The following is a 9606-nucleotide window of genomic DNA, read 5'->3' as shown; positions in this document are numbered from 1 at the left end:
TATCACTTTCACATGACTACTGAAATTAAGGTCAGACTCTAAAATTACACCAAGATTTCTGACTTTATTTTGTGTCTTTAGACCCCTAGAGTCAAGGTGTGTGTTAACCTTGAGAGTTTCATCTTTATTTCTGAATACAATGACTTCGGTTTTGTCTTTGTTTAACTGGAGGAAGTTTTGACGCATCCAACTGTTAATTTCATCAATGCACTTACATAGAGAGTCAATGGGGCTGTAGTCATTAGGGGACAGGGCTAAGTATATCTGGGTGTCATCTGCATAGCTGTGGTAAGCAATTTGGGTCTTTTTCATTATTTGACCAATCGGGAACATATACAAATTAAAGAGAAGTGGTGCAAGAATTGAGCCGTGTGGGACTCCACATGTCATGGATGTCCACTCAGATTTATGGTTACCTATGTTCACATAGTAACCTCTCCCTTTTAGGTATGATTTAAACCATTTGAGGACCATCCCAGAAAGCCCTACCCAGTTTTCCAGTCTATGTAAGAGTATGGTGTGATCTACCATGTCAAAGGCAGCACTAAGATATAGTAGCACCAGCACTGATATTTTACCTGAATCAGAGTTTAAGCGAATATCATTTATTATCTTTATGAACACTGTCTCTGTGCTGTGATGCTGGCGGAAACCAGATTGAAAATTGTCCAGATAGCCATTTGAGTTTAAGAATTTGTTCAGCTGATTGAAAACAACCTTTTCAATGATCTTGCCTATAAAAGGAAGATTAGAGATCGGTCTGCAGCTAAGTAAGGTTTTGTCTAGGTTACTCTTTTTTAGGAGAGGCTTAACAACTGCTGTTTTTAGGGACTCTGGAAAAGTGCCTGTGAGCAGAGACGTATTTACTATTTTTAAGAGGTCAGTTTCTAAGCAGTTAAGTACCTTTTTGAGAAAGGATGTGTGTGTGTGTGGGGGGGGGGGGTGTGTCAAGGCTGCAAGTTGATGCTTTAAGATGTTGTACTGTTTCTTCCAGGGTTTTTATATCAATTATGTCAAATTCTGAGAAAATGACCAATTCTGATCGTACTGATTTTCGCAGAGAAAAAGGTTGCAAACTCATTGCATTTGTTGTCAGAGAGCATTTCACTAGGAACTTGATTTGGGGGGTTTGTTAGTGTCTCTACAGTAGCAAAAAGAGTGCGAGTGTTGTTTATGTTGTTGTTTATAATGTTAGAGAAGAAGATCTGTCTAGCTGTGCCTAGTTCTACATTGAAAGCACAAAGACTGTCCTTATAGATGCTATAATGTACTTCAAGTTTTGTTTTCCACCACGTATGTTCAGCTTTTCTGCATGTTCTTTTCATGCTCTGTACCGCTGTTGTGTTTCTCCAAGGTGCTTTACGTCTGCCAGTGATCATCCTGACCTTTACTGGAGCTATACCATCAATAACATCTTTAACTGTTAAGTTAAAATTTTCAAGGAGAACATCAACAGAGTCTGCTGATATGTTTGGCAACATTGATATAGCATTCATAAATACCTTACTGGTGTCTTCATTTATGAACCTTTTTTTGACAGACAGATCTAGCATCAGTGGCAGGACAGATCAATAAATCAAAGTAAACACAGAAATGGTCAGATAGAGCTTCATCCTTGATCACAGTGGATGGAATGTTTAGACCCTTGCTAATGAGCATGTCGGAACTCAGAGCCGGTCTCCAAGTCGACACATCGCAGGGTGATCCACACTTAGACTGTTTGGTTACTAAAGACTGTTTTAGTTAAATTTAACTGTTAACTCTATAATTACTACAAAAATACTGAGAAATCTCCTCAGACCTGGATGAGAATGACTACTTTATTGTGGTCAATCAGCCAACAAATTATAATTTGCCAAATTCAAAGTAACAAATTGCCAAATTCAAAGTATCAAATTGCCAAATTAATAGTAACAAATGAAAACCCCCAAAAAGAGCATGTCATGCAAAATCAATCAAGAAAAACAAGAACACTCGCGACGTCCTTGCGAAAATAAAAACACCCACCTTGACCCACGGACACGGGCACGGGCACGCGCCCGCGCACACACACCTTCGCCCCCGAAGAACCAAAAAAAAAACCTCAGATATCTTCTCAATATATACCCTGGCGCTCCTAGGAGCCCAGGTGCCATATCACCTTATTTACTGGAATCATCTCCTATGTTTTCTAAATACACTGACCCAATTTCCCCTTATTTCCCATTACCTTTCACCCATATGCCCATTTATGGATTTTCCTTCCCTTATTTTTCATGACCTCAGACTAAACACCTGGGCCTTCTTCAGTCTGCACAACAAGTTTATGAGCACCACATGCCCATTTATGGATTTTCCTCCCCTTATTTTTCAGGGCCTAGGTCTGTGGACCACTGTTTTTTTTCATTCTACATAACATGTTATTGCTATGGACCAAGGTCTGAGAACCATGGTGTTCTTCATTTTCCATAACAATTTATGAGCTAAGGTCTGGGAACCATGGTCTTTTCCCTTCTACATAACAAGTTGTTATTACAAATGTGCTCAGACTGACTAGGCCTGACAGCCCCGAATCTGGTTGCAATAAACATCTTTGGCCTACAACATCACCTACATATGTCTTATGACAGAAATTGTAATATTTTGCAAGGCCTAATACTTTACTTTGGTTATAGTATTGTAAGGAATAATATTTTAATTATTTCTACTAAGATTTTTTACAACAAGCAGATCAAGAGTGTGTCCCCTATTGTGTGTAGGACCTTGCACGTGCTGGGTCAGATCAAACGTGTTTAAAACATTTAACAGTTCAATTGCAGTAGTGTTTTCTGCATTGTCTATATGAATGTTGAAATCTCCAGCAATAACAAAACTTTTCTGTGCAGTAAATGGCCCACAGTCCCTTCTCGTCCACAGCCAGGTCGATGTCAGTGTAGCCATCCCAGGAATAAGGATACTGGCTGTGGAATCCTGGGTGTCCTGGGAATCCAGGCCACGATGTTCTCGGTGGCAAGATCATAACGCAGCTCTGTCTGCGTCGGTAGTAAAGCGATCCGTGGTACACGGTGGCCCTGGGGCTCCCCGTCGACTCTGGTAAAAGCAGGACCTTGGTGGGGCAGTACCCCACCTCCACCTTACTGCCGTCTGAGTCAAAGTGGAGCTCTGTGTCTGTTAGTGATCCAACCACAAGCTCTGTGTCTGTTAGTGATCCAACCACAGGCCCATCCATCTGGGGTCTCATTTATAAAGCGTGTGTACGCACAAAACGGGGCTGGAAACGTGTACGTCAGTTTTCGCGCAAAGGTTGTGATCTATGAAAAACAACTCTTGACGGGAGAATGTGTGCACCTTTAAGCAAACTTTGATACGTGCGTACACACATTCTGGAGACAAAGGGAATTGGCGACACAGATGGTGAGGTCGTGAACTGAAGTTAGATTGTAGAAAATAAATGTGAGAAGAACGATTATAAGAATTAATGACATTAAATTTTCACTCCATTTCATACGTTATATCCACATTATCATGAAGATTAAATCCAAGTGTTATTTGTGACTATTGTTTTAGGCTATCGTCCGTGGACTCCTTTGAATAGTCCTTGATTGTCCCCTCACCCGGATCGTCCATGGACTTCTTTGCATCGTCCTTGCTTGTCCCCTCACCCGGATCGTCCGTGGACAAGTCCGCATCCCCAGTGTTGCTCTCTTCCTCCACCCCCCTCAGCTGAATGTCATTGTCTACAATGCATGGGTTATAGCATGGACGTTATAACTACAATCAGGAATAAACTCGATTAATAATTCAGAGCTATTAGATATAAGAAGAAGAAGAAGAAGACATACTGTTCATACATACAGTGTTATGTTTAAATGAACAGCTTTAATTAGCTTCATACGCGTCATTGCACTAAATTTTACAGCATTTCACTACAATTAAAAAAGAAGAGCTCTGTTACGTACACTTACACGCCAACGCAACACATCAGTTTATCCTCAAATTCCTTCTAATGTTCAGCATTTATTCAAAGGTACAAAGTAGTTTGTTGAAACGCACAGAATCAGAGAGAATTATTCCATAACAAGACATGAAACAGGGTTTGGTTTGGCTAAACAGGGCTGCATTGCTCCTTAACAAAATGCTAATAAAAAGCTTCAACTTTTATCCAGTTATTATAAGTCTGTGCAAATTGTCATTCAAGTACAAGCACATTTTAGCAGTCCAAACTTTAACCTCATCAGTTATAACCAGTCAATCAAGCATGGTGATTAGAATATTAGGCCACACCCATAAAGTTATCAAATCTATCTCTGATCTGTTTGCTTAAGCATTCAGGAAAGTTTGAATACATAAATAAGTTAATATAAGTATAATATAAGACTCATGCTTGCACTACAAGCCATATTCCCTGGGGTTTACTATAAAAGCAGCTATACACCAGTTTGAAGAGTCATTTATAAGTGTACTGTCCATACACCAGGACATTGGTTGCACTTGACAACTGCAGCAGTGTCTTATGAGAGCTAATAAAGTTTGCTGTTTACATGTTTAAGATAAAGTCAAGCTTCAGTAGAGCAGCTTTTCTACTGTGTCAGTAAAATCAAGTGTGTATCTGTGTGTGTGTGTGTGTGTGTGTGTGTGTGTGTGTGTGTGTGTGTGTGTGTGTGTAGAATCACCCACAGTGAGAGCAACGGAGCCAAGCAGCAGCAAGGCAGAGTACACAAACCCTTGAGTGTTCATCACCTGAACGAGAGAGCAGAAAAGGTTAAGACTTCTCTAACAGGAACCACAGCAACATTACTGATGTGAGGGCAAACACTGTTTATGCACACAGCTCAGTTTCTTTTAGTTTTTTTATTACTTCTTTGCAGCCAAGTCTCTCTCTCTCACACACACACACACACACACACACACACACACACACACACACACACACACACACACACACACAGGGGAATTTATCTTAGCTAAATACAGTAGCCTAACTCAGGAACAAACCTAATTTGACTAGTTAATTGTGTTCAAACTCTGAAATTGGGGAAAAATAAAAACAAATCAGTAAAATCATGGGCTGCTGTTGTGTGAAGACTTACAACCTTAGAAATATTTTAGAAATAAAATGAATTCAGAGCTAAAATAAAGTGATGTTAGTCATGTCCCATTTCCTTCACATATTTCCAATCCTGAGAACAGGCAGAGCTCAGGGTTGTTTATAATGATCACTGAGATGAATGTACTGAGGTCCTTTAAATAAATGTGACGAGACATCCTAACTCAGTGGGACAGAACATTGCTAAGCACTGAGCCATAAAGCACCTATAAAACATTATATTCCAATATCAGCCTAAAAACACCGCACCACAAGGGTTAATGATCCAAGACCAGTTTAAGCGATCACAAAGTGGACGATTTTACCACTGAGCCGTTGGCTATCGTCTTCAGAGCCCACGGCAATCCAAGTCCCACCAGGATGTCAAACACATTACTGCCGATGCTGTTAGCCACAGCCATGTCACCCAGATCTACAGCGTGTATGTGCACACACACACACACACGCACACACACGCACACACACACACAGAGTCTGTCTGTACTGCTATACAAAACCTAACATCATAGACATCATGCTTAAATAAAAAAAATGTGAATAAACCTATAACAAGTGGCACGACAAAATCTGGCAAGGCAAATTTAGTCCTGTATACTTTTCCATGTTATTAGCTAACATGAGCTTTACTGATATGATGTATGTTCATGTGACAGGAATTCTTTTTTTAACACAAATCTAACATTAGCCAGCCAGCTAACATTAGGTAACTAGACAGAGTTCAAAAAAGTTTTTTAATAATGCTAATCATGTTTAATAATCTCCACTGCTAACACTATATAGCTAACATGATCTCACAAGATGGAATTCATAAGGAGTTTTTAAATCATGTTAAATAATGCTAATCTCTTCTGCCCACACTATATGGGTAATATGAGCTGACTAGATAGAGTTCAAGAGGTGTTTCTTTTTAAAAGTCAGGTTTATTAATGCTAATTTCCTCTGCTAACACTATGTATATTTAATTGTTATAATTAAACAAAATTCTGCATTGTATTATTTTTTGAGTTACATTTAATAATGCTAATAGTCTCCACTGCCAGTATTATTTAGGTTAACATTAGCTAACCAAACACTGTGTAAATACAGGCTGCCAACTTTGGAGTTCAGATTAGAGGGAGATTTTTGGGGGACGGGGCTTTTGTTGTGGGGGGAGGGGCCTATGGTGGGGCGTGGCTTGGTGTGGAAAAAATACAAACACAAAATCCTTGCATTAGCAGAAGTGTATTAAGTATTTACTGATTGTCAAAGTATTTGGTATCTGTGCAGAATTTCTTGGGAGATTTACATTATATTTAATTTTCACAAACATTTTACAGAAATAGGATTAACATGTTCACAGATTAACATGTGCTTGACATGTTCACAGATTGACATGTGCTTGACATGTTCACAGATTGACATGTGATTAACATGTTCACAGATTGACATGTGCTTGACAGATTGACGTGTGCTTGACATGTTCACAGATTGACGTGTGCTTGACATGTTCACAGATTGACGTGTGCTTGACATGTTCACAGATTGACGTGTGCTTGACATGTTCACAGATCGACGTGTGCTTGACATGTTCACAGATTGACGTGTGCTTGACATGTTCACAGATTGACGTGTGCTTGACATGTTCACAGATTGACGTGTGCTTGACATGTTCACAGATTGACATGTGCTTGACATGTTCACAGATTGACGTGTGCTTGACATGTTCACAGATCGACGTGTGCTTGACATGTTCACAGATTGACATGTGCTTGACGTGTTCACAGATTGACGTGTGCTTGACGTGTTCACAGATTGACGTGTGCTCTATTGTAAGTGCTGGTGGCTGATTTTTCAGCCTTAATCATTGACTTGGATGCAGCTCCCACTTGAACCCTGACACTTTAGATAACATCCTATACCAGAAAATTCTAATTTATCCACACTGACACCATACTGACACCACCACCAGTCAGATATCTGGACATGATCGATGAGTTGTGATTGATCTAAATAAAATCATTTTATTATGGGATGTCGTTGACTTGACATTCTATTGTTTACTAAGAATAGTCCCATAATAAAATGATTTGGTATCATTTTTGTTTTCTTCACTGCTGCACGAGTGTGTGTGAGAATCTGGGGGTGTGGCGTGAGAATAGGGGGGTGTGAGAATATGGGGGTGTGACGTGAGAATATGGGGGTGTGGTGTGAGAATAGGGGGGTGTGGCGTGAGAATAGGGGGGTGTGGCGTGAGAATAGGGGGGTGTGGCGTGAGAGCGTGAGAATTGGGTCAATTGCTGAATGTGTGAGTTGCAGCCTTGGTAAATATGACAAGGAAGAAGTTCACACATTTATGAATTTTCACTGTTAATTCTTGACAGGAATCTAAAATAAATAAAACTTACAAAAAATCTCAGATGATTTTTAAATCATACAGATTCAGAATGTTAGCAAGCTAGCTAACATGAGCTAATCTGACAGGATTTGTGAGACTTACTCTTGAGCTTAATCTGGTTTGAATAGCCTGTCTGAGTTCACATACACTCCAATCTGTTTAATAATAGGCTTAGATTATATACAGTACCAAGTTCCTGTGAATGACCTGTTACTACAGAAACTCTACTGTATTAGAACATTCGTACAAACTGATAATTGGCCCTGCAGTCAGCACTACTGTCAGAGCTCCAGGCCCTTTTTCACAAGCTGGCAGTGATGAAGAAACTTCCCTAAAACACCCTCAACATGTATGAATAGCAGAGACAAACCTTGGCGAGCAGCAGTCAGGCTGGTGAAGAAATCTGGGATGCTAGTGCCGATTGCCAGGACCGTGATGTCCATAATAACATCGGGAATGCCAAACGTGTACCTGATGATGGTCACCTAAACAGTGTGCAAGCTAGGAGTTCGACAAACTAAGGAGCGATGATGAAAGCTGAGAGAAACAGAATAGGCTGCTATTCCACACTTACCATCCACACCATAAGGTAGGAGAAGACCGCAATCCAAACCGTCGAAATGAGGAGGAACACCACTATTAAATACTTCTCCCAGCGAGTTCTGGAGCAGTTTGGGATGGTGAAGAAAAGCAGAAGCAGCAGAGGCCATGAGACCAGCCATTTGGCCTTCTTCATACAGCCCTCTACATATACACACAAAAAATAAACCCCACAAACTTTACTAGCAGATGTTACAAGGACAACAAAGCAATGAAGGACAAAGAGCCAACACTGTTGCTCCTATCAGACCTGTAATGTAGGACGTTTAGGAGGACTTTCTCTTAAATATTACAACAGAGCAGAACTTCACAGTCTATCTGTTAGTTCAAACTGGTGCAGCGGTCAAAATAATTGCCATGATTCTAAAGGGCCATGATTACAAATCTTAACAATGCCATAGTGATTGAAAAACTCACTCAAACCTGCTCACAACTTTACTTCAAATGGCTTTCAAATCACTCAGTTAAAGGAAGTTCTATCAGGTTGCACTGTCTTTGACTTACAGAACCATTAATGAGGTTTTCCTTGAAAACATTAATAATGCTTTATACTTGTCTTCTTATATACATTAGGTACAATGGGGGTGAGGCCATTTAGAGCTTTAAAACAAATAAAAGAACTTTGAATTGGACAGACAAGCAGTGTACTGAAGCCAGAACTGCGTAACGCGGTCACGTTTCCGTGCTTTAGTTAAAAGGCGTGCAGCTGCATTTTGAACTAGTTGGAGGTGAGATAAGGAAGACTGGCCAATTGTATTTCTATACAATGTATTTTTTTAATAATAATTTTAATTAAAAGAAAATTAAATTGAATACAGTGGCTTCCACATCAATCATTTAAAACCTCATTTAGCAAATCCCTAATTAATCTTTTAATAAAATGTCAAATTTCATGCATGAGCATGTTGTGTTTAGGTGAACTCAGTTTTGAATTCAACATTTTTCACACAGAACACCAGAGAGAGAGCAGAAGGTGTGACACTCCATACTTTTGTCTTCTTTTCCACAATAATGGGTTCCTCAGTCTGTGCTGAAGCAGGAACGATTGACAGCTTTCCCTAGATTCATGTTTGTTTTTTCTTGAATTCAAGTGAATATCGGTTTCTCTCCAGAATGTGTGCTCATGTTTGACCTCAATAAGTTTCTGCCTAAAGCATTAAACTAAAAGGAAACTCAACCAGTGTTGGATGTGAACTGAAGACATTTCCACAGTACAGTGAACAGATTAAATTAATCATCGTGTCATTGAAAGCTGGTGAAGATTTAAATAGAAAAAAAAAAAACATTGCTGTGTGCTTTAAACTGAATCTTCCATTAATCCCTAATTTTATTCTCGTCATACTCAGCTATACCAGATGTCAAGATGGACAAAAGGTGCAGCATCTGTAGTAATGGAAGCAATTCCACATATAGATGTTTGTAAGTAATCGTCTAATTTGCATTCTGATAAACAGACCTGCCTCATCCATCATTTTTTTCTGGCTGGACTTCTCATCACCTTAAAATCACTTGCTGAGGCTGAGGATGGTCTGAGACAAACATCCTA

General features: G+C 39.6%; 1 protein-coding gene and 1 long non-coding RNA gene across 9 annotated transcripts in view; one reads left to right on the top strand and one right to left on the bottom strand.

The window, feature by feature from the left end:
- Nucleotides 1-2726: 2726 nt before the first annotated feature.
- Nucleotides 2727-9606, bottom strand: part of LOC113647409 (sodium/potassium/calcium exchanger 4-like) — a 15695-nt gene continuing 8815 nt past the window's right edge. For 4 of the 6 annotated variants that reach the window (XM_047820181.1, XM_047820182.1, XM_047820183.1 and 1 more), the window contains 4 exons: nucleotides 8035-8204; nucleotides 7831-7945; nucleotides 5392-5498; nucleotides 3749-4719 (listed from right to left, as the gene is read on the bottom strand). In XM_047820181.1, the coding sequence (XP_047676137.1) occupies nucleotides 4543-4719; nucleotides 5392-5498; nucleotides 7831-7945; nucleotides 8035-8204 (569 nt within the window). In that variant the 3' untranslated portion in view covers nucleotides 3749-4542. Of the gene's footprint in view, nucleotides 3717-3748; nucleotides 4720-5391; nucleotides 5499-7830; nucleotides 7946-8034; nucleotides 8205-9606 lie in introns of those variants that run through there. The other 2 variants (XM_047820186.1, XM_047820185.1) reach the window with 2 other exon arrangements.
- The window catches only part of LOC113647410, a 17243-nt gene continuing 12372 nt past the window's right edge, over nucleotides 4736-9606 (top strand). For all 3 annotated transcript variants that reach the window (XR_007144272.1, XR_007144273.1, XR_003441661.2), the window contains exon 1: nucleotides 4736-4781. This is a non-coding gene — a long non-coding RNA (uncharacterized LOC113647410). The remainder of the gene's footprint in view (nucleotides 4782-9606) is intronic.

Source organism: Tachysurus fulvidraco, chromosome 10, assembly GCF_022655615.1.
Source record: "Tachysurus fulvidraco isolate hzauxx_2018 chromosome 10, HZAU_PFXX_2.0, whole genome shotgun sequence".
Classification (NCBI taxonomy): Eukaryota; Metazoa; Chordata; class Actinopteri; order Siluriformes; family Bagridae; genus Tachysurus; species Tachysurus fulvidraco.
Note: the sequence above shows the minus strand (reverse complement) of the source record. Positions and strands in the feature narration are given on the sequence as shown.